This window comes from Eschscholzia californica, unplaced genomic scaffold, assembly GCF_041429995.1.
Source record: "Eschscholzia californica isolate CP2 unplaced genomic scaffold, dmEscCali1.0.p SCAF_6, whole genome shotgun sequence".
Lineage (NCBI taxonomy): Eukaryota > Viridiplantae > Streptophyta > Magnoliopsida > Ranunculales > Papaveraceae > Eschscholzia > Eschscholzia californica.
In genome coordinates, this window is record NW_028238483.1 from 16,388,923 (window position 1) to 16,413,199 (window position 24,277).

General features: G+C 35.5%; 3 protein-coding genes and 1 pseudogene across 13 annotated transcripts; 1 reads left to right on the forward strand and 3 right to left on the reverse strand.

Annotated features, from left to right (window-relative positions):
- LOC147532020 (cytochrome P450 711A1-like) overlaps positions 1-2,407 on the reverse strand; it is a 31,715-nt pseudogene extending 29,308 nt beyond the window's left edge.
- Positions 2,408-4,552: 2,145 nt separating this feature from the next.
- Positions 4,553-10,811, reverse strand: LOC147532021 (cytochrome P450 711A1-like). 10 transcript variants are annotated; one of them, XM_086649134.1, is made up of 7 exons: positions 9,213-10,797; positions 9,053-9,143; positions 8,152-8,347; positions 6,527-6,679; positions 5,308-6,079; positions 5,119-5,214; positions 4,553-5,029 (listed from the first exon to the last, which is right to left on the reverse strand). In XM_086649134.1, exons 4-7 carry the CDS (start codon positions 6,670-6,672, stop codon positions 4,697-4,699), a joined length of 1,347 nt encoding a protein of 448 aa, XP_086505260.1. In that variant the 5' UTR covers positions 6,673-6,679; positions 8,152-8,347; positions 9,053-9,143; positions 9,213-10,797; the 3' UTR covers positions 4,553-4,696. The 10 variants fall into 10 exon arrangements, with proteins under 10 accessions (XP_086505260.1, XP_086505255.1, XP_086505261.1 ...); XM_086649129.1 differs by having other exon boundaries at positions 8,152-9,998; positions 10,640-10,811; XM_086649135.1 differs by lacking the exon at positions 9,053-9,143 and having other exon boundaries at positions 10,640-10,793.
- Positions 10,812-15,569: 4,758 nt separating this feature from the next.
- On the forward strand, positions 15,570-19,415 carry LOC147532022 (nucleosome assembly protein 1;2-like). Its single transcript, XM_086647123.1, has 11 exons — positions 15,570-15,851; positions 15,959-16,002; positions 16,111-16,206; positions 17,172-17,264; positions 17,347-17,434; positions 17,519-17,580; positions 17,976-18,160; positions 18,233-18,410; positions 18,502-18,545; positions 18,736-18,937; positions 19,084-19,415. The coding sequence occupies exons 1-11, from the start codon at positions 15,788-15,790 to the stop codon at positions 19,150-19,152; spliced, it is 1,125 nt and encodes a 374-aa protein (XP_086503249.1). The 5' UTR covers positions 15,570-15,787; the 3' UTR covers positions 19,153-19,415.
- An 868-nt stretch (positions 19,416-20,283) lies between these two features.
- Positions 20,284-23,682, reverse strand: PM-ANT (Mitochondrial substrate carrier family protein). 2 transcript variants are annotated; one of them, XR_015228292.1, is made up of 3 exons: positions 23,131-23,635; positions 20,540-21,231; positions 20,284-20,436 (listed from the first exon to the last, which is right to left on the reverse strand). XR_015228292.1 is itself a non-coding variant. In XM_086650661.1 (2 exons), exons 1-2 carry the CDS (start codon positions 23,473-23,475, stop codon positions 20,602-20,604), a joined length of 975 nt encoding a protein of 324 aa, XP_086506787.1. In that variant the 5' UTR covers positions 23,476-23,682; the 3' UTR covers positions 20,284-20,601. The 2 variants fall into 2 exon arrangements, 1 of the variants encoding a protein (XP_086506787.1); XM_086650661.1 differs by having other exon boundaries at positions 20,284-21,231; positions 23,131-23,682.
- Positions 23,683-24,277: the final 595 nt, after the last annotated feature.

Genomic DNA, 24,277 nt, shown 5'->3' on the forward strand with positions numbered 1-24,277 from the left:
GTAGAAGAGTTAATGGTCGCCGGAATTAGCTTTGGTGGTGTCGTCAAAGTTAATGCTCGCCGGAGTGTATGGTAGTGGGAAGGAAGATAGAGGAGGAAGAAAATAAAAAGCTTTAAAAGTGGCAGTGTTTGGAGGAAACAAAAAAAAAGATTCCACCCGAAACTTTCTTCCCCGGAAAATTTTCTTATTTCCTCGAGACACCGACTTAGATTTTCTTTCATATATTTACCTTCCATTTTTTTCTCTCTATATTTTCTTCAACATCTTTCTCTCTACACAATTGAATGATCTTCTTCCTTTAGTGTTTATGATGAAATCCGTGAAGCAAAGATTATGGGACTTAAAGATTATTTTTAACATATTTGAAGGATTCAACATGGAGTAATTTTCTTGAACAGATGTAGAGTTTTTTCTTAAATAGATCTAGATTTTTTCTTTTTTTTTTGTTTGTATGATGTTGATTATGTTGATGATGATGATCAATAAAGAGGGATTGCTTTGTTATCCGATAGTTGTAATTCATTAGATTATGTACTGTTACACAACAAATTTTCCTATACTTTCTCCTCCGAAAGTGTAAGAAATTCTAAAAGTGTATAAGACACAATCATATGTACAGTACATGACATTTGATTATGTAGTGTACATAACAAAATGTCCTATACTTTCTTTCTAGAAATTATAATAAATTTGAAAAGTGTGTAGGACACAATCAATGTACAATACATTTAATTATGTCATATGTATAAGACATAATCGTATGCCAAATGTACTGTATGTAAAAAAAAAACGTTTTGTAAATTTTCAATAAAATAAGCTCCGTTTTGGAAGGAGTATATAGGACATTTGATTATGTTCTGTACATTTTATTATGTGCAGTACACAACAAAAGGTCCTAAACTTTTTTCTGAGAAAGTGTGATGAAATTGAGAACTGTATATGACATAACCATATGTACAATACAGTTAATCATGTACAGCACATTTGTTTATGTGTTGTACATAACAAAATGTTCTATAATTTCCAGAAAGTGTAAGAATTTTGAAAAATGTATAAAAACTAATCTATTTACAGTACATATTATGTATTTTCATTAGAAACCCAGAGAAAATAGGGAGAGATTGTATATTGAGAGAAAAAGTAGAAATTGGAAAGAGAATATAAATTAGAGAGAAAAGTGGAAATTGGAGAGAAAAAAATAGAAAAGTAATTTTAAAGCAGTAATATTTCCGTTTGTAAATAGAACAAAATATGTGTCATTATCCTAGTGGATGTCACATATGTAATTTTACAAGAAAATATGGAATGTACATCACTTTTTTGATTCGCACGGAAATTTCTTCAAACATAAATGCAATATCGTGTAAAGTACACCCTAAATTCATAATCTACATTTGTTTATTGTCAGGCAACTGACTTGTTGGCCTGTTACTGATTTTTTTACTGTCATAACTCTCTGGTTAATATCTCCTCGCTGCAGAACATTCTTGATATTTTTTGTAGGGCGTCTAGTCAGATGATTAAATTCAACAAATCTACGATCTTCTTTTCTAAAAACACCCACCCGAAATTCAAGCGTATGATTATTCGTAATTTCAAAGTGCATCAGTCCTCGAATCTTGATAAGTATCTCGGCACTCATCTTTTCATTGGTGCGAATAAAAGAAAAGTTTTTTCGTCCCTAACTACTCAAATCCAGAATAAACTTTCTAAATGGCAATCGTCTCTCCTCTCTCCTGCTGGCCGCTCTGTTGTTATCAACACAATAGCAGCGGCTGTTCCCCGATACCAAATGCAATGCTTTGCCATTCCTAAAGGTATAAGCAACCGCATTGAAGTTCTTCAAAGAGCTTTCTGGTGGGGAAAAACCCGTTCCATTCATACGATTAATTGGTCGGCTATCTGTCTTCCTAAAAAGCTTGGAGGTCTAGGTTTTCGTTTTCCGTACCTTGACAACCAAGCCTTTCTGAGTAAACTGGTCTGGCGCCTCCTTAAAGATCCTGGTTCTCCGTGGGCTGAGATTCTCAAAGCTAAGTATTTTACCAAGGAGCATAAACCTAAACAAGCCAAAAACCACCACTCGTGGCTCTAGAAGTCTCTTTCCAAACAGGTGGATAACGTGACTAAACTTACCTTTTGGGATATTAACAAAGGTACGAATATTAGTATCTGGCATGATTACTGGATCCCTAATCACCCACCACCCATAAGCAACCCCACTAATAGCACTCTCATGGTAGTTTCTCAGCTGATTATATAGTAATAATATGTGGAATTCGACTATTTTAACTCAATGTTTTAACAGTGACATTTGCAATTCTATCTTGAGCATTAACTTACAAGCACAGATGGAGGATATACCCAGATGGTCTCTTACAAAATCAGGTAAATTCTCTATTAAATCCATGTACTACTATCTTCGTACTGAACACTATCCTATTGAACGAAAGGAATGGGCCTTCATCTGGGATATGCACATACAGCCTAAAATCAAACTATTCCTTTGGAAATGTTGTACTAACAGCCTACCGGTAAGAGAGAAAATTGGTAAGTATGTTGGTAATAATTTTAACTGTGAATTTTGTCAGGAACATGAAACGATGATTCATATCCTACTATATTGCGACTTGGCGAAAGTGATTTGGTTCCATTTTAATATTATTTCTATTAATATCACTAATCTGCTTGAATGGATTATTTCCTGGAAAGAACTTGATGAACAAATAAGTGGCCTCTTTGCTTACACCCTTTGGCAGATATGGAAAGCAAGATGTGATAAATGCTTCTCCAATACTCAGATAGTACCCATGAAGATCATTGATCAAATCAAGTGCTCTACTTCTATGTCAAACCTCCACAACATAAATCGAACGATGGATAGGACTATCTTATGGTCGCCACCAATACCGCCTTATATTAAAATTAATGTGGATGCCTCTTTTATGAATGAACAGGAATTAGCAGGGGTCGGCTGTATTATGCATGATGACCAAGCAAACTTCCTTGCGGCTATGGCATGCAATGTTCGAGGACAAAACGCTGAAGAATGCGAATGTTGGGCGATCATCAAAGCTCTCCAGTGGTCCATGAAAAAGAAAATTTCTTATCTACAAATTGAAAGTGACAATAGTAATATAGTTCAACTTCTAAACAACGAGACATCAGATATATCCTGGCAGACAAGCAAACTCATCGACAAAGTGCATCAGCTAGAAGCACATTTCTCCATAGTTCTCTACACGCACATTCACAGAGAGGGAAACTACAAAGCAGATCAATTGGCCAAATGGAGTCGTATGCACGCGGGATCCTGGGTGTGGCTATCTCTTTCAGATCTTCCAGTTTCATTATACCAGTGTTTCTCTTAGGCTCCTGTTGTTAGTTTGGTTTGTACTTCAACAAAAAAAAAACCATATCCTTATTCGAGTTCAAAACAATATGGTGCTCTTAAGTAACTTGTTTAATATCAGGAAAACAATTCCATTGAAATAAAAGAGTTCCATGGAAAGTCTTCCATGGAATTTATTTCGTGGAAATAAGAGCTCTTTCGTTTGGTAGTTATTTATTATTCCGTGGAATTACAAACTTTATTATTTGGTGGACAACAAACTTTTACGAATATAATATTCAAATAAGAGTTTTGATTTACTCTTTATGTAGTCAAAATGACATTTTTACTTTTATGTTTCAGAATTACTTTTAACAAAAAAAATGTTTCAAAATTACATTTTCATCCTTATGTTGCATAAATTACATTTGTACCCTTATGTTTTGAAAACTATATTTTACCTCTATGTTGTAAAATTATTTAACTTAGTGTCACTTTGCTAATTTAAGAGTAAGAATGTCAAGCTGTGAATAAAACAAGATAAAAATGTATTTTACTACTATAAAAGGGTAAAATTATCATTTTAATGTAAAAGTGTAGACATGCCATTTTTACAAGATAAAGGTAAGAATGCATTCAGACCAAATAACGGTAAAAATGTCATTTTGATATCATACGAGGGTAAAAATGTCATTTGACAACATAAGGGTAAAATGTCAATTTGATATTATAAAAGGGTAAAAATGTAATTGTGGCTATATAAAATCAAAATGTCATTTTGACAACTTTATAAACATGTCATTTAGTAAGGACAAAAATATCATTTGCCCAATGTATAAATAAAAGTTTATTTTACTAAATTTTATGGGTAAAAATGTCATTTTGAACATATATGGAGATAAATATTAAGTTTCAAGTATCCGAATATATTAAAATATTTTTATTTTGATTTTAACTTTTCACGGAAAGTAATTCCTAGAGGGAAGCAAGGAATTAAAAGTGGACTATTTCATGGAAATAGATTCCCTAGGGAATTAAAGCCATAGAATTATATTTCGTATCAAACGGTGGAAATACTTATTACTATGGAAATTCTTTTATTTCCATGAAAATAGGAGATATCAAACACACCCTAAGAATCATGAGTCAACCCACGGGAAAACAAGTGAACGTAACAAAACAGGTTAGAATGTTGGATGGCGGATAAACCTCAGGGAAAATCGGTTAATGGAACAAAACATTGATGCTTCAGAGACAAAAACCAATTAACTATGGCTCTCGCCGGATGCCTAAGCCATCATTGGGTGAATATCTTTACACTGGTAGAATAGAAATTTTAATTGACATAGCGCAATATTCATAAACGAGCTAGGGTGATCTCTTGATCACTCTCAACTTGACACCATACTTAAAGTTGAGTACAATACCATACTCTAAAGCCAAGGGGTTTTCCATGTTCGGTGAATGTCGAAATACGTATCTTCTATAGAGATGAATCAATGTAAGTTTTATCTCTTGTATGGAAAATTTCATTCCAATACATTGCCGTGGACCAAGTCCGAACGGAATATGAGCATATGGGTGTCTGTCTTTCTCTTCGTCACAGTTAGGATCAAACCTCTCCGGCCGGAACTTTTCTGGTTCAGGAAAATACTTGGGATCTTTTGCTAGGACACCAGGTGCTAACCAGATCCATGTACCCTACAACACAAGAAAGTTTACGATTCAGTGTCGGTTGATTCTGAAAAAGGCGGACCTGTGGGTCGGCTTGGGCTCGGTTAGAGTATTACTTTTGGGAGGACATAACCTCCTATCTCTACTTGTCTTGATGCTTCCCTTGCAATCAATGGAGATACAGTATAGAACCTCATTGCTTCCTTAATCACCTGTCAAGAACACAATCACATAAAACTACTTTAGTATTACCTAATATGCAAACCTAAAATTCATGGTAGGTTTACATCAAACCAAATTCTTGCCTGATCAAGATAAGGAAACTTATATTGAAGATCATGAGCAGTAGGCATCTGATCAAGCACCCTGAACCCGTCAATCTCTTCCAAGACCTTCTTCTCGACTTCGTAATGAGCTGAAACTAGATAAAGTATCGAAGATAATGTGAATGAAGTCGTCGCTGATCCGGCCAGAAGGTGTTCATAAGCTAGTGCACTAATATAGTCGGAACTAAACACATTTTTAGCAACCTTATCCGATTCTCTAGCATTTAGTACTAGTGATAAGAAATCTTTAGATCCTCGATTGTTGTCTTCCGCTCTTTTCTCAACGATCTGATCGAGTCTTCTTGTTAGTTTTCGATTAGTTTGATGTACCTTCCAATCTGTAGTCCATGGAATTCTTGTAAGTATTTGCTGAAATGGGTCTCTGAGTATGGGAATGAGTAGACCAAGTATGATTGAGAATGATCCTGAGAGATCCATCTTGAGTGTAGTGGTTGAATATATATGGTGCTTGATGAAGTCCGCGATTTCTTCATTGTTTTGACTTTCGACGGAACCGTTCACCAAAGGGTCTTTGGAGAGGCCAAAATCAAATCCGAATGCGGCTTGACCGATGATATCAGTCGCCAATTTTAATGATAAGTTAGAGATTGTGATGTCTTCTTGTTCAGAGGTAGGAAGATTTTGAGCTGCAGATGCTATAACTGATTGCATTGTAGGCAAGAGACTTGATAGGTGCGAAGGTTGGTAAACTGATATTATGGTGTTTCTCATAGTTGACCATCTTGTATCACTGCAAAGTCAAAAGTCAGTCAGATATCTCTATTCGGTGGTGATTTTGCATTTCTTATTGTCTGAACCTTGCTCACTGACTCTTTTAAATTTGAATCAAATGGACCCAAAATTACCTCAATCAGCTATTTGGACGAGTTGGACATCATGGGTAAGACAAATAAACAAACATTCTAATATCTGATAAATTCAAACCTCGAGTTAGATTCCAGGTCCGACTTAGAAAAAGACAACCACTAACTTAGTGAGTTAAATAATTACTGTGAACCCTTCGTGTGACTCAATTCGGCTAAACCTAAACTAGCAAGAGTTATGATTGAACACTTTTGTCTGGTCTAATTTATGTGTCGATCAAAAGTAATCTTGATTACTCGTCGAGTACCCAATAGGCATATGCCACATAGATTGGGAAACAAATGGGTAATAGAGAAATATCAAATATATATACCTACTGAAGAAGAGACCCTTCTTGTGGATACTGGAACCAGATATTGGAGAAGGTAGGCTTCGATTACAAATATCTTTGAATTTCTTTATTCCAACTTCTCTACAAAGTTCTGCATCCGCTACAATTACCAACGGTTGCCTACCCATATGAAACCTGTTCTCATTAATCCCAAATTATCATTCAATTAGTAAATAACAAAATTATTTTTCCTATTTTAATTTTTCCCCTTTCGGATATAGTATGATGTATCTTTTTTTGTTTCATGTAATTAAGATGAAACTCGTCCAAAGAGAAATATTGCTCTTACCAAACTAATAGGAGCTTGCAAATGAGAAGACAAGTAATTCGTTTTTTGAGGTCAAGTTCTAATGACACGAAAGTCTAATCATGGCTGCCACTAATTCTTATGTAGTAATTAAGAATGAAATGATCTACTTAGCAAAACTATAAACCAGTCTACACCATTCAATAATTCTCAATAGAAAAGGAAGCAAGAAGAAAAGAAAAAGAGGTAATAAATGAAGCACCTAAACACAGGACCATAGCGTTTGGCAAGGACACTGAAGACATCAGGACCATGCTTAGCAAGTAAAGGAAGGTGTCCTAATAGAGGAGTTGTAGGTGGACCAGGTACCCTTCTAACTCCCCAATAAGGTGCATATAAATACACCACAAAACCCACCATTGCTGCTACCAAGGTGAAGAAAATTGATGTTGTGGGTACCCTTGTTGAGAGCCAATCAACATTTACCCAACCTAGTAGGAGAGTAGTGTCCTCTGGTGAAGCCATTAAACTTACAGAGAGAGAGAGAGAAAGAGAGGTTCCAAGTTCTTAAGAAAGATTTTAACTACTAAATAGTGAAGCTTAGAAAGAAAAGTTTCAAATTTGGTGCTCCCTTAATGATGGAAACTAAGAAAGAATCCTTTAGAGTGTACCCACCAAAATAATTCATTACATAATTTACATTACCTTTTCTAAGTGGGAAGTTTAAGTTTTGTCTAGGAATCCTCCAATCTTTTTGTCATGTGCTACTTTCACAAAGGCATCTCACTAAACTAGTGACGACGCCGTGACGTCAAATAATTCTACTGTTGTGATAGGTATAACACGAACCAACGTCACCAAAGAGACAGATATTTTCATTTTTCACATTTTAATAGAAATACTCAAATTAAAAACCTCAATATCAACCATAACGCGATTCTTTCGGTTCTTTTTGTATAATATGTATGTATTCACTTGTGGAATAACAGGACCTTAGACAAGAGAGTCAAATTTGGATTGTTCTCTTCACTCATTTTCTACTTGCATGATTTTTTTTTTCTTTTCTCATTGTCTAAATCTGAATTGCTTGATTTAAGTAAACCTAAAATCAACCATTCAAACTAGTCGGACATTAGAAGTCATATTATCTTCCAGGCGGAGAAGTAGAACTTGGTAAATTTTAACAGTTCCGGTCAACCAAAGATCATCTCAACCCTTCGAAACCAGAGCTAGCAGCCTAATAGGACCACGTAAAAAGCTAGTAGAACCAAGCAGATAACCCAGCAAAGAAAGACAGACATGACATAAGATGATAAAAATTGCGCAAGAAAGCTAAGAACACAAACGAATAAAACCTTACCTCAAAAACGTACTAGACCAAGTTGGTGGACAGGGTGAGTTTAGATCTCTCGATCGATTTGTTATGAAGCATTTAACTATGAGGAACTGATCCTTCAATATTCAATCTCTTACTTCAGCCCTGAAAAATATGTTTCTTCTGCTAGATAGGATTCACTTGCGAATTCAGAACAAGAATGTCTGCCAGAAGACAACTTCTGCATTTTTTTTCCAAGAGAAAATCAAATTACAATAACCAATAAGTGAAGCTAAACCTGGGTAATGATAAAAAGCTAAAGATTAACCCTTAAAGTCTTCCTCAGCAGTGATACATCAGCATAATTCCATTAGGAGAACATGAACTCAACCCTTCATAGCTAGAGCGATTGATTCATTTCCAAACTATGAATGCGGAAATCTTTCAAATCAAAGTACTTCGAAGAAAAAAATTAAGTGAATTGAACACTTCAAGTCTTCAACTTAACTATGAAAATTCAATACTAATACGGATCGAGATAAAAACTAACTTAAGAAGCAATTTGCCACCAATGTTTCCTTCGCCTACTTCCATGAAAATGATGCCCACAGATATGTACTAAAGGGTGAGACTAATAAAGTACTAATACTTAATTACAGTCATGAGAGTTCTTATGTATACATATATGTTTTCGGAGCTAAGTCAGGGAAATCCATGGCGATCTCATAGAGTGAACTCGTTAAATAATTATCGTAGTTGTTTATAAACTTCATCAAAATCAATAATGTCAACTACAAGAACACTTGAAACCTAGAAGGTGAAAGAAAGAAAACAACTCCCTATTAAAATGAAGTAACGAACTCGTACTGATTTCTAAGCGTGAATATCAATCATGTGCAAAGGCAAACACTAAAACCGGTGGAGCTCTTGAGGTGATGTTTTTGACCAGTTAGGTTCAATCCAACTGCAATTCAACAGCTCCTTTGTGTCATAAAAATCCTAGATAGAAATTTGACTTCCGCTAGAATGCTACCTGTCTGTATCAAGAGAATAAAGTAAGACCCCTTCACCATGTAATCGAGGAAAGTAGATTTTGTTTTCTATACTTTGATTAGAGCGATTGCCCATATACTGGAGATATAGCTGATGAACAAGCATGCTTTCCTAAACTTTCAACTTTAACCTATATCATTCTACGGAGATCCAATCTAAATATCTGAACCAATTTTCCAAGATGCCGTAGATCTACTAATAAGAAATTTCCTTCACCACGTAATTGGGGGGAGTTCTATTGTTACTTTTGTCAAGGGAATTTAAGAAAATATGGTTTTACTGCCTTTAGGCATCAGTAGCCAGTCGCCCTTCGAGAAACGTTTAGCAGGCATTGCCAACCGATTTTCTCTACATACTGCATGATGATGAGTATAATCAACTGGACGGAGATAACTTGCTATTTGCTCCAAGATGTCCCCCCCAAGCATACTCCAATTTGTTCCCTCGTCTTCTAATTCTCCTCCATTAATTGTTTTCTCCCGATCTTCCTCATCAAACAAATTGGTTTTCCTTTATCTTTATAATGTTATCTTCCTCTGTCATTACTGGATATTTTTCTGTTCTTCCATCACAAACCCTATAATTTAAACCATATCAAATGTTTGTTACAAAGAGTATAAAATAACGTAATGAACGTAATTACTCTTAGTGAAGGCATCATCATCATCTAATCGTATGAAACCATGGCAATGGAAACTCCTCACACGACAAAGAAACTGATATACCTTGGCCTTCTCAATCAAATTGATATAAACTCTTATCTCCGAGCATAATATAATAAACACAACCTCTTGAAAGACCGAACTTCGCCGCTGAGCGACAAGTTTCAGTGTTTTCACCTGGAAAGAAGACATGACCACCCGAACTTTTGATATATGCCACCAATACATTAAAGAGAAATCCAACCTCAATATATGTATTGAAATGACTAGCTTGTCAAAACTTTTCAAACTGTTAATTTGTTGATCTTGCAGACATCACGATAAACACACCACATAATGTGTTAGGCAAGGATATAAATAGGAGTTCGGACTTAGGGCAAACGACCTAATTTTAAGTGTTTGATGATCCTGAACATCCTCAGACCCAAGATTTATTTTGATTTCAAATATCCAATCTTCAACACACAAAGCATATTAGCATATAACTTCCTTTTAAAGGAAACTAGGGTTCTAACAAATGATTCACCTATAACATTTCTAGGTGAGTGTTGTGTTCTGCATTGGCTATTTTCAGGGTAACAATATACAAGGACATGATCATAGTGTTCATATCCATCAGGAAGTAAGAAAACCTTGGAATCATCAGTACCAGTATAAGGAGGTGAGGTCAAAACACAAGATCTCAAACTATACTAATCTAATAAGAACCAATAAGGAAAGTAGGCAATTCAATTGTCTCTAATGATACAGGATCTCAAAGAATAGAATCCCCAATTTGAATTCTTTCATTTTATTAATAGAGAGTATAATCAACCAACCTTGGTGAGAAGGTGATTGCCAATACGATTTAGGATTCATCCTCTTACTGGGTTCACAGATGTCCATTGTTTCTTCCTTCTTCTCCAGTAAAGAGATAAAGGAGGTCTCACTTCTCGGACTCTGAAGCAAATAAGCAAGTGGGTTTAAGAGGGTGTTTGATTTTTGGGAAGCGATTTTCACTTAATAAGCAAGTGGGAGCTTATTTTTTTGCACTTACTTTCTAAGTGCTAAAAAATACATTTTTATCCTTCTACGAATATAATAATTACCAAGATAATTATAACTAAAAAGAAAATCTTAAACAATTGATGAGTAAAAACCTTTTTATGACTTTAGCGATGACTATTTTCCTTCTTCACTCATCCTTCACCTAAGCTTTTCTCCTAAATTTTTTTCACATCTCTTCCTTTATTAATCACGGAAGCACCCAAACTCCATGATGCAACGTAAGTTCGTTGTCGTTCATAATTTTTTGTTATCCGAGGTTAATATTTTCAACATAAAGTATTCATAAACCAAAATTCTATTGTATCCAAACTCGCGAGCACAATGAATTAGTGTGAAATGCTAATATGTAAATACTTTAAGGTCAAAATAGACAATTTCTTATTTTTATGACATTTAGAATCAATATAAAAACAAAACTCAAGTACTTAGAAGTGATGGAAAACAAACGCTTTAGCACGTACAAGTGATATCACTTACTGGTAGCACTTACAAGTGCTATCACTTACTACGTGATAATCACTTAGTAAGTGATATCAAATGTAAGTGCTATGGCGTTTGTTTTTCATCGGTTCTAAGTGCTTGATTATAATTTTTATATTAAATCTAAATGTTATAAAAATGGAAAATTGTCTGTTTTAACTTTAGTGTATTTACACATTAGCATTTCATACTAATTCGTAATAAGTTCGTTAGTTTAGGTAAAAGAGAATTGCGGTTTACGAATGCTATGTCAAAAATATTAATCGTAAATAATTAAGAATTATGAAGGTGAAAGAACTTAGTTGTATCATGGAGTTTGGGTGTTCCATGATTAGTGAAGGAAGATATGTTAAAAAAATGTAGGAGGAAAACTTAGGTGAAGGATGAGTGAAGTTAGAGAAGAATCATAGCGGAAGTCACGAAAAAATTCTGTATTTATCAATTGTTTAAGATTTTCTTCTTAGTTAATCTTATATTGGTAATTACAATATTAGGAGAAGGATAGAAATGTCTTTTTTAGCACTTACAAAGTACGTGCAAAAAAATAAGCTCCAATTGGAGCTTATTTTTTTGCACTTACTTTGCCACCACTTAGAAGTGATTTTCACTTATTAAGTGAAAAAACAAACGCCCTAAAATTGCCGGCCCGCACTTAATAAGTGAAAATCACTTAATAAGTGTACAAATCAAACACCCTCTAAGTGTTTTTATTCTACAATAAGTGCCCAAATACTACTGGCATAAAGCCCGACAAAATTAAATGACCTAAAGCCGACGAATTAAATGGCCTAAAGCCTACAGAAACTACTTTATTTATAATCAAGTTCATTATTCCTCAATTTGCACTTCCATGGGATCGAACCTAAGACCTCTGCGTATGCACTTATCAACTGGGCTACCTGTTGTTGGCTCTTAAGTGTTTTGGTACTCGGTGCTGAATTAAGAATCGCAAGTTCTAAATGCGACCCTTATTAAGGGCAAGTCCAACCTGGGTCTGTTGAGGCGGAAAATTCAAATTTTCGACCTTAGCCGACCCATCCAACCTGGGTTGGTGTCAGCTCAGCCCCTTCTTTGAACTTCAGTTAACTCAATGTTTAGGATCGGCTGAAGGTTCTCAACGGTCATGTTTGGGATCTTCTCTAGCCGTTGGAGCTTCTCCAATTTCTTTTTTTATAAATGTAATTACTTTTAATTTTCTTTTTTAATTTTTTTTTTACTCTAACAAAAACTCACATGTTAATAATTAGAATACATCCCACCAACGTGTCGGTACCCGAATAATTATCCAACCTTGGGAAAAAAATATTATTTCGAAAATAGTTCAAACACGTGTTTCGCACATACACAAGATCACACACGTTTTTCATACACCCACAAAAAGTCCACATGCGTTCCCACATGCACCAATTTTATGGCTAAAGAGAGGTTAGGGTCAGAGCTGAATTTTTTAGGTTGAGTTAAGGCTGAAAATTTTGGTAAAAAAATGATTTTTTTGCCTAAGACAGACTGGGGTTGGAGTTGCTCCAAGTGTTATAGACGGCGCCTTTACTCACAAACATTTACACGGGCTGCTTCATGGAGACATCCTAAAAGTAAAAGATATTGCCAACAACTAGTAGCCTACTTGGTAAGGGCAAATCCAATGTGGTTGGGTTGGGGCTCCTAAATTCAAGTTTGGGAGCCCCCATTGGCTCCAACCCGAGAGCCCTGGGGTTGGGAGCCCCACCCTCCCCGGCTCCCAGCCCTAAAAGTGGTCGTTGGGGAGTTACCTAACGGTCAAATTTTTATTTAAATAAAAAAGGTGACCAATACGTGGACAATCGTTTTTCTTATATGGACAAATATTTTATATAGATAACCAGAAAAATAATTTTTTTTATATGGACACCCGTTTTAAGGGGACAACTCTCTCTTTATTATTAACCCAAGTCCTCTTAAAATTAGATGTATTATTTTAAATCCTCCCTCTCCATAAACCCTAAACTAGTTTAGTCTTCTTTTTCCTACTACTTGATCTTTACCACCAACATCCAAATTTCTAGAGAGAGCATGGTCCTTGGTTTCTGTTGGTCAAATAAAATAACTAGGGAATGACGACATTTTATCTTTGGTCACACTTGAAATTACAGTAGAGAAAGAGGGAAGGTGAGGGTAGAGAGAGAACGAGATAGGTGGTAGAGAGATGACTGAGAATTGGATTTGGTTACAAATAACAAGGAATGAAATTTTTAGTGATTTGAGGGTTTCTCCATCTTTTCCTTCATACCTTAAGCATCCCCCACGACCCTCCCCTACCAATTCGAAGGTTAATTTGTTTCCTTCTTACTGTAATTCAAATCAATTAAAACTATACAACTGGGATTTAGATCAAGTAATTAGTTAATATGTTTAATTGTTTGGGTACTGCTTAAATCTATTGATACCTGAAAGTCGGTAATTGATTATCAATAACAGTGACTGTTTCGGGAGTTTCTCTATTGTGATGCTTAGAGGGTTTAAGACTTTTAGAGGGTTTTGCAGCTTTCAGGAGTTTCTCCATTGAGATGTTGTCTCCATTGTGATACTTTCTTGTTGAAATTTAATTAGCGAGAAGAAGAAGCCAGCTTCTATGGCTATGGGAATGGAGTAAGGAGTAAGAATAAGAGTACGAAGTAAGAAAGTAAGAAGAAGAAGAAGAAGATGATGAAGAAGAAGAAGATAGATTAGGTTTCAACTATTATTTTGGTAATAGTCCACAAATTAGGAGCTCTTGATATTTAAGACTTTATGGAGTTGTCTCCTTATTAAATTAAAGTCAATTAAGTCAAGCATAGTTGACTTGCATCGGACCCGAAAATAGTTGTCCATATAAGAAATATGGTTGTCCACGTATTGGCCACCATAAAAAATTGTCTAATTTTTTCAAAAAAATCTTAATTGTTCTAAATCTTTTTCTTTCTCTAATTTTTTTATGGTATTTTTTTATCTTTTAGAATTCTCTATCTCTCTCTATAAATATCAAATTTTTATTTTATATTTGAAATAAATTATTCATAGTTGAAAATTGAAATTAAGTGTCCGCACACGTACATCCCACACATACATAATTTGGATTTGGTAGTTCGACATTGGAGTTGAAAAAAGTTAGGAGCTCCCAAAATTGGGAGTCTGTGGCTCTATATTGGACTTGCCCTAAGTACATCTACTCTCCAATGCGGAAGTCCAAAGTTCGATTCCATAGAAGTGCAAATCTAGGAATATTGATCTTGGGTATAAATAAAGAGTTTTTGTGAGTTTTTAGGTCATTTTATTTCGTTGGGCTTTAGGCCATCAATTTCGTCGGGCTCTAGGCTAGTAGTAATTCCCCAGTTATCGTGTTTATCACATCGTATTGATGTATCAATGTCTTTGTAATACCATTGTGGTCAATATTAAATTGAAAGGAAGAAGATATCGAGGGCATCCAAGATTTTCCACGGTGCGAGATGTACCACAATACCTTTGTAATGACCATTGTAGTCAATATTTAAAAAAATTAAAAAAGTGTCGAGAGCATTTAAAATTTTGCGCGGTGCGAGAATGCTGAACACCTTCCACCTCCCTATTCTTTTCCTTACCGGAAACGTGATTTTTTTTTTTTTGTAAAAGAAGGAAAGATGAGTTGTGACATGCTGCTAATGTCCCACGAATAAAGGAATGTGCCGAGAGGAATAAACTTTGAATAGAGTGATAAAGAAAGGAAAATGAAAGTGATTTGACCAACGGTTAATGGATGGAAATGTGCAAATAAGGGCCAAAATAAAATCCATCTTTTGGAGGGTCATTAGTGAGTTAGTCATCTTAAGGGGTCATGCATATTTTTAAAAATGGACTCCTAAAGTCATCACAAATACATTGATACATCAGTAATATGCAATAAATACGATAACTATCGAATTAAATCATAGAATAAAGAAACCTAAAACCCAACTAAACTACTCGTCTGTAAAACCCAACGAAACTAATGACCCAAAAAGTCATCTAACTACATTATTTATACTTGTAATAACTTAAATTCAATAAACCATGAATTTCACTTTTGTTCAAAATCGAACCCGTAACCTGCAGGAGTATATGTCTTTTTCTTTTTTGTGAAAGAATCAATATCACATGTTGGGCTCCCCCATTTCACCAAAAAAGAAAAAAAAAATTTGTTGGGCTCTCTCTTTAACAAATAAAAAGCGTTTGTGGGCTCGTGTCATTAGGTTTTGGCTGGAAAGTGACAATATAGCGGAGAACGACTAACTCAACTTTCAAATATATTTTGGTTTTTTGCCATTTCTCTTTCCACACTAACCAAACCTCTCTCCCCCTATTCCCCTTTTCATTCCATCCCTTCCTAGGGTTTTGGTTTCTAGGGTTTAGTTTCTTTCGTTCTTTTTCATTCGAGTTCATCACTCTCTCTCTTTCTTTCTTTCACTATGAGTAGCAAGGATCAATTCAACATGGGCGATCTTGGTGCTTCCTTGCCAGGTGCAGCTGCTGGTAAGGAAAAACCTAATCTTTATTCATATCTTGTGATTCTGACACTCTGAACTTCGATTTTTTTGTGGGCAACTGTTTCATCTTCTTCACTTCTTTCTTACATGTAGCCCTTAGTGCTGAGGATCGGGCTGGACTTGTTAATGCCCTAAAGGTTTCATTCTTTCCTGTTTCTATCTAGTTTTTCTTTTATGTACTTGCTTCTGGGGTTTAGGGTTTTTTTGCTTTTGGCTGATTTTTATGGCTTATTGGGTTTGGGCAGGATAAGCTTGAGTCTTTGGCAGGACAGCACACTGATGTACTTGAATCTCTCTCTCCAAATGTCAGGAAGCGCGTTGAGGTTCTCCGAGAGATTCAGGTTTGTTATGGTTGCTTGAATCATTCAGTTCTAGGGTTTCTAAGTATTTTGCCTCACTGGGGTTTATTGATTGTTCTGTTCTATCTTAGAAGCTATGTTTATAATATGGTTTTATGATGATCCATCTAGTTAGTTTGATTAATCCTTTCCTTAATCTTAAGGTCAATTCGTTTTAGCATTGCTGCTTGATTCTTATCATAAGATGTTGAGGTAATTGTAAACTCTTAATAGACCTTAGTCATTGGTATACAAAAATACTCGAGAAATTCTGATTTACTGTCCAAAAGCATGAGTGCATGACTTTAATTGTTAATCAGATCTCTTGATATTTTTAGTTGTAGTATCTATTGATGCATGATGCATTCATCCAAGTGAGTTAGTTGGGTTAGATGCTTGGGTGAATTATTGCATGTGAGCCCATCACTCACGCTAAATCGCTAATTCCTATCGTAGTTTTTGAGATGTCAAATGGTTAACATCCCATTAAATTTTGGATATGTCATGGATTCTTTTTCTTGACTTAAATTCTTGGTTCGTGATTTGCGTACTTCATCCTACATGACTTTTTGTGGTGCCAACTTTTAGTTATATTGGTTTCCTACTACCAAGTAATAATTTCTATCTGAATATAACCTCTTTCAGTATAATTTATGAATTATATTTCTGTGTGCTCTAGTACTTAGTCAGATTGATGCTTTTATGGAAATGAATGTCTTTTTACACATATTTCTCCAACTTCGTTAAACTGTGATCCTGTTTAGGTCTTCCCTTTCCTCTGCTTCTCTATAATTAGAAACAACTTTTCTTCTACATTTTCTCACAGTTTCCCTCCGTCTCTTTACTTTATCTTGAAATATGCTAAGAAATGGTGCAATTTAAGTTGCTTTTATCCAATAAGATACTAATTGTTGGGGGCAGATTTCTGTTGTGTACGGGGTTTTGATATTTTCTCCCTCAATATGCAGAGCGAACATGATGCTTTTGAGGCGAAGTTTTTTGAGGAGAGAGCTGCACTTGAAGCCAAGTACCAAAAGTTGTATGAACCACTTTATTCTAAGGTATATCTACTTTAAACCGTACGATCTATGGTTAATATGTATCTGTTTGAAGGGCACTTATGATTTCTTATTTACATTACAGAGGTACGATATTGTGAATGGTGTTGTTGATGTCGAGGGAGTCACTAAAGGAGCAGAAGTGGATAAAGAAGCAGACAAAGACACAGAAGGTGCCCATAGTACATAAGTGTTAATAAGCTACGTTTATTAAAAAAAATTACTTATTTTGTATTATGTATCAATTTCTTTTACAGAAAAAGGTGTTCCCGATTTTTGGCTGAATGCAATGAAGACAAATGATGTACTAGCTGATACGGTAAGGAGGGCACACACTTTATTATTTTTAAGTGGCTTATCTTATTCTGAATAATTTGAATTAATATTGAGGGGAAAAAGAGAAACAAGAATAGGGAAAAAGCAAAACAAAAGAAAAAAGAGCAAAGACAAAAAGGGAGAATGGCAATAAAGCATCCTCCCACCAAGGAAAGAACAACACAAAACAACCTAGCCCCCTAAAATTATGATTCGAAAGAATCACTGACATGATAGATTAGAGACCTCCCTTGGGGCTAGGGCTCAAAAACCAACCTAAACTACTTCCTTCCTGGCTCCAAACAAGCTCCCTTTCAAAGATTTATAGCTCTCGGAGAAAACCTAGAGGTTGTACGCTTTAATCAAATGATTGTTTTTGTTGATTGTTTTCTTTTCCAGATTACAGAGCGTGATGAACCGGCTCTCAAGTATTTAAAAGATATCAAATGGTGTAGAGTTGAAGACATGAAGGGTTTCAAGCTCGAATTCTTTTTTGATACCAATCCTTATTTCAAAAATTCTGTTCTAACAAAAATATACCACATGGTAGATGAGGATGAACCTGTTCTAGAAAAAGCGATCGGGTAATTTTTCTTCATCACTGTGCTTATTTTTTTTTTTCCAACTAAAACTCACTTGAAATTGGACACTACCAGGACGGATATCGAATGGTACCCGAGCAAAAATTTGACACAGAAAATTTTGAAAAAGAAGCCAAAGAAAGGATCAAAGAACACAAAGCCCGTCACTAAAACTGAGGACTGTGATAGCTTCTTCAACTTTTTTAAGCCTCCAACAATCCCGGAGGATGAAGATGACATTGACGAAGAGACTGTAAGTCCTACTTTTCTTCAAATAATTTAAGACATAGGTTGTGTAAATTGGCACCTCATTAGTATTCTAAGTTTCTTTCATCTGCTAGCAGGCTCAATTACTTCAAGAACAAATGGAAGAAGACTATGATATTGGGTAAGTTGATTTTTTTACTTAGATATTTGATGATGTCGAATACTCATGTAGGTAAAATCTCTTTAGATCTTGCCAACTTGGATATCTATGTGTATTCAGTGATTCATGTTATCTTTCTCATGTACATTTTTTTTTATGTTGTAATGGTTGAATTTCGTGAATAATTTGGAAACTGGGGTGTTCGATGAAGGTCCACCATTCGTGATAAACTGATTCCACATGCTGTGTCGTGGTTCACTGGAGAAGCTGCTGAGGCTGAAGATTATGAAGAAATTGATGTAGGTGGTGAGGATGATGAAGACGAGGGTGACGAAGATGATGATGATGAGGAAGATGAGGATGAAGAAGATGACGACGATGATGATGAGGAAGAGAACAAGAGTAGAAAGAAGGTAAAATATATTTCACTCTCGAGTTGAATAACAATCTTCTTTTCAGATGTTTCTTGTTTAAAGTATTTTTAGACAGCCATAATAACAGTTTTAATCTAGAACTAAGATCAATAGAACTGACTCTTGGCTTACTCTTTTAACTGCAGAAAAGCGGAAGAGTGCAACGGGACGAAGGTCAACAGGGTGAGAGGCCTCCTGAGTGCAAGCAACAGTAAGAATTGAATCAAACAGCCCAAAGCGAATATTGTCTGATTATAGTTTAGAGATTGGCTTGAGTTCTTGGTGAAAGAAGACATGGAGAGAAAGAGTTGGTGAAAAAGAATGGTTGGAGTTTGGTTGCAGTTTTGATTTTATATATGTTACTATTATATGATATTATCAATCATTACTCTTGAATTTTTTTTTGGTTGGGTTTGGTTTTGGAATGTGGTTTGGAGGTAAATGAAATTAATATGAATTATGTTGAAGGCTTGTCACATGCTGAAATTTCTTCTACACCAAATCTGGCCGAAATTTCTCTCAGCTGGATCACTTCTCTCTCTCTCTCTTTGTGCAGAACTCTGCAGATCTTCTGTTTTGGCTCGTGTTCTGTCCGTGTCCCTGTCTACGTGTATCTTTCTCTGTAGTAAGGTTTTGGTTTCAGAATGCTCTCTAACCATATTAGAGCATCAATTAGTAGGGAGATAATCGGGTAATCGGCCCATGTTAACACTTATAGGACTACTTCAGTCTCGTAGGTTTCCCTCGTAGTAATGGCGGGTGGATGAGAGGTGTTTTGGAGAGAGTTAGAGAGAGCTATCTTAAAATTTCCCTTTGTAAGGGCCTTTCAGTCTTGGGGTCGCTCATTTTGTTTATATTAAAATTTCCCTTCGTAAGCGCTTTTCAGTCTCCGGGTAGGTCACTTTGTTAATGTTTCAGCCACTCCATTAGGTACCAAGATAACTGTCCACCGCTAGCTGTTTCAGCCGCTCCATATAGATAGCAACCTAACTGTCCGCCCCTACCTTGAGCTAAGCTAATCAGCAATTCTTTGGGGCCAGCGTATATGTTCTGCGAAATTTTTTAAAATCGTTGGCTCTTTGCATTTAAAAATATTAAGGTGGCTCAATTGGAGCCACCAGGTCTTGAGTTTTATTCAGATTCCTAGAAATTGAAGTTTCGTAGCCTCGATGTATGATCTTGAGTTTTATTTAGATTTCTAGTTTGGTTGTCTCGATATACAAATTGATCATAAATCTGGCGGTTGTTAAAGTGCCACATAGGTTTGTATGTGTGCAATAAGACAGGATAACCCATTTGCGAAATTTCGATAAATATTCAGACCCATATTAACTAGTACTAGTACCTTTCTTACTGATAAGGAGGAAATAATTCACGTAATGTGCAAACAGAGAATAAAATTTTAGTTGAATCAGTGTTCTGTACACAAGAAACAGCAAATTCTCTAAATGCTCTGACTAGTCCTTTTACCTCCTCTTTAGCATTCTTGATTTCTGTATCTGTTCAATGAAGAATAAAACAAAAGAAAATTATCTAAATAATGATGCTCTATTCCATTATCGCCTTATACCGGCACAAAAACGTGGAAGCCCGCCATATTACCTTAAGAAGAAAAGCAAATTGCTGTTCTATACCAAATGAGACTGACTTCAAATCACTTCCTGCTACGACCCTTCCGGATTCATGAACTTCTTAACCTCATCATAAAGAACTAAAATAGCAGCAGCACCAGTACCCCTAAACATGTTCGAAACTGCCCCGCGATAGAACGAAGCTACCCCTTCGGTCCTATATATCTTTTTCCAACAATCCCACGTACTAGAATACATACGTTCTTCCAACCCAGACTGCATCATCATTCGTCTTCGAACAGTATCCAATGGGTAAGACAAAAGACCAGCTGAAGTGGTAACTGCTTGAGCCACCATCCAACGTTTCCATAATTCTAACTCGGGTTTAGATTTTTCTGACATCATTTCTTTCATAGTATCGAACCCACCAAAGTATAAACCACGGTGAACAATCATCCCATGGAGAGAAGCAGGAAGGCCTCTATAGATTCCTCTGATTCCATCTTTTCTGCGGATTGAGGTTAAGAAGTGGCGGATTCCTCTGAATTGACGAGCTTCGTTATTTCCGACATCTGCTGCTAGGCGTGTGTGAGCGATGTCGAGTGGGTAGATGATAACTAGTGTTGTACAACCTGCTCCAGCTCCAGCGACAAAGTTGGCAGGTGCACCAGATATAAAATTACCTTGGGATTCTTCACTTCTTAAAATATTTTTGTAAAGATCCTGTAAAGAGAAACCAACGCTTATGAGAATTCACTCATAAAGGAAAAGTACTTACTTCCTTTGCTTCCCCATGAAAGGTTATATCAAGGATATTCATGCACAAGCATGATTCATGTTGCAGTAAGCTCATTAACTTCCTGTCTTTCTTTACAACAACAAATACCAAAGATTAAGTTTAATGTCAACAAACTGGTGAATCGAGAATCTTGTTTACTTCATTTTATATGTAAAATGTTCTATATAAGATTTGGACTTCTTGACAAGACGAAGAAATTTAAGGAACACGGATATCAAGTCAGAATCACTCTGAGAATGTAAATTATGAAGTTACATGTTTGTTGACTAAGCTTTTTTGCTTTTGTGGGTAAAAGGCGATAATGGTTTGCTTCTTATTTAGGTTAGAAATTATTGATGACGAGCGAGGAGCTCTAAGTGTTCATATAACTCAGCACACCTGCTATAAGGAGGTCTGTATTCCGGCATGTCAATCAGAAGGATCCGATACAGATTATGTAGTTAAAGAAATCAGTCCACGAGATTATTACAGCACTAGCTAAAAGCGAAGGATTATATTTTTCTTCCAGACCTTTTGACAGTATAGAGAAGGGAATATCAAGAGATTAGATAGGCATATAGGAAATCAATCATTACCTACTAAAAATCATCCACGAAAGGCGTTTGTCTAGTCCTAGTATCTATTTGGTGTGTGTTAACTGATGGTTAATTGCTTCATGTTCATGCTTCGACCTCAACTCATTGCTCTTGTTCATCGACAAATGGCTAACTACATCTTTTTTTTATTGGATTTGAAGGTACCATATATAAATCTTCCAAATTATTAGCAAATAAGTTATGTCTCTATAGCAAAATATTCATGTCTCGTACTGGATTATATCTCAAAAGTAGCATTAGTAGTTCATTTCCATTAATATGCAAAATTGCAAATGCCCTGTAACATGCTACACCCAGTTATAGCTAAGAACCATTCCAAGAAATGAAAGCAGATATTCACATTAATATTTCATGACACACTAATTGACACAAGTCATCTGACCATGGCTGCTACTGTTTTCGAGATCTGAGGATGCACATCTCCGTAAAATGTGAATAATGGAAGATTAGATTAACCTATGTCGAATCATGTGTACTGAAACTTGTATCAACCTAGCATTGTTCTAGATTTTGACTGATCATATTCCTTGGGTGAACTTTGGGTAGATGGTGTAAGGTGTAGACTCTACTGTTTTTTTGTAAAGATGATTATATCAAACTGAATAAGCATAAAAACTTCCATGAAATCTATATATACATTCATAACTAAGCTTGAAGGCCATGGTCAAGTTATCCTAAAGGCCATTACACCTAACCCTGTAGGCCACGAGAAGTAAGCACTCTAGGGCACAATAACTAAGCACTCTAGGGCACAATAACTAAGCACTAAACGCCATGATAAGTACTTTTTACTTCATTCGTATCTATATTAACTTGAATAGGCATGAAGGTAAATCATACCCCGACTATCGACTCCACAACCTCCAAGATTTCGGATGTCTATAACCTAATATAAATAACCTATATATAAGGGCAAACTAAACAAGAAATGGTGACTTGACCAATAATACAAATGGATATCTCATACTTGATAAAAAAAAAAAATGGATATCTCATACAGAAGAGGAATCACATTCCATAAACTCTAATTTCATCAATTTCTTCCCCAATATTTCAAACATAAACAATCTTTATGGGGGTTCAATCTATTCAGCAAAACCAAGCAACATGAACCAAACCAAGTCAAGTTTTTTTCATTACATTGAAGAACAACACAAAATAGAACATACCCAAATTCCAAACAAGCAAAATATTTCAAAAATGAAAATCAAAGAAGTAAAATTTTACCTTGAGAGAGAAGTTGAGTGCAACAGAAGGATAATACCTAATAACACTACTTCCATTTCCTCTCCATAGAGAAAGAAGACCTTCTTCTCTAACAGTTCTAATAATACAATCAAACATCCCTTTAAATCTTCTATTTTTTCCATTAACAATAGCTAAATTACTCTCTTGTGTTTGTAATAATAGTTTTGCCCTTTCAATTGGGGCAACAATTGTATGAACAACTCCACCCATTACAGCTCCAGCAATCAAATCTTTTTGAAAATTACCCAACCATTTTAATGATCTCGATCTTGTTTTTGTTTCTATAACTCTATAATCATATTCTTCTTCTTCCTCCTCTTTCATTCCTTGGGTAGCTTCAACTTCTATCTCTCTCTCTTTCTCTCTCTAAACCTTCTCTTTCTAGTTCTTTGTTAATGGGTAATGGAGAATGAATCAATAGGGTTCTTTCTTCTCTCTAACCTTTTGAATCTCTTTCTCTCTCATCCCTAGACCTCGAGATAATGATAGGCGAGCTAGAAATTTGGACAATCAAAATGTTTTTCATTAATAAGTCACAATTTTTTCTCAATGATGTTTTTACAAATTAATCCCTTCATTTGTAAAGTCATTTGTAATAACTCCTTATTTTAGTAGAATTGACCAAAGCTTCATTTTGAATTTTTTTTAGGTGTTTCCATCCAAGTGAATTATTGCTAGTAACTAGATTATGACCAAAGTTATTTCTACCCATAAAACTAAAATGTCTAAAAGAACCTTGAAAATCTAGAAAATATGTGGATTGGGTCGGTTGATGATTTTCGAAAGAACGGGTATAAATCAATGTAAACTCAGACTATAAAGAAAACGCAATTTTTATTTTTCTTCTAGACGAGTCCGATATCGAGATCTTTTCTTAGAACGCGATTGATTTTTAAGATCATTTCCCAATTTAGGCCTTTCACTAGTTAGTCCTGGTAAAGCCTCGAGACAACGCATATCTAAGGGATTCTTGGGTTCAGACTGAAGAAGCAATGTCCCTCTATCATTATGAAAGTGACTGCAATCTTTTTCTATCTGTGAGGTAAGATACTTCTGTTTAGCAACACCTTTGGATGGCAAAACCTTAAAGTGAACGACAAGGTTCATACGAGTACAGACTTGCGCT